Source organism: Apis dorsata, unplaced genomic scaffold (assembly GCF_000469605.1).
Source record: "Apis dorsata unplaced genomic scaffold, Apis dorsata 1.3 scaffold_575, whole genome shotgun sequence".
Lineage (NCBI taxonomy): Eukaryota > Metazoa > Arthropoda > Insecta > Hymenoptera > Apidae > Apis > Apis dorsata.
Genome location: NW_006263785.1, coordinates 224,837 through 225,276, shown reverse-complemented (window position 1 = coordinate 225,276; position 440 = coordinate 224,837). Strand labels below are relative to the sequence as shown.

Below are 440 nucleotides of genomic sequence, written 5' to 3'. Positions count from 1 at the left end.
TTTACTTTTTGCAACTGGATTTAGTGGACATGGAATTCAACAAGCACCTGCTGTAGGTAGAGCAGTTTCAGAATTAATTATTGATGGTGAATACACAACAATTGATTTATCAAATCTTAGCTTTGATAGAATTATTAAATGTACACCCACATATGAAGCAAATATTATTTAAAATATGCTTTTAATTTTAGAAAATTATATAATAATAATTCTAAATATAAACAATATTTTATATATTTTATATATACATATTTTAGAAGAATTATAGAAAAATAAATATTTTATATATATTATATGCATATATAACTATAAATATAAATTATGTTTTGTTCAAAATTTAAAATTTATTTCAAATACAATATATATATATAACATATTGTATACAAGGATAAAGTTAATCTTTTTGAAATATTGTGATCTATATTAATTAATACTAAAAT

The 440-nt window shown here is 18.4% G+C and overlaps 1 protein-coding gene across 1 annotated transcript in view; it reads left to right on the top strand.

Annotated features, from left to right (window-relative positions):
- LOC102677764 (FAD-dependent oxidoreductase domain-containing protein 1-like) overlaps window positions 1–198 on the top strand; it is a 14,406-nt gene extending 14,208 nt beyond the window's left edge. The window contains 1 exon segment of the mRNA XM_031513069.1: window positions 1–198. This exon segment is cut by the window's left edge and continues 5 nt beyond it. Coding sequence (XP_031368929.1) covers window positions 1–172 — 172 coding nt within the window. The 3' untranslated portion in view covers window positions 173–198.
- The last annotated feature ends 242 nt before the right edge of the window (window positions 199–440 follow it).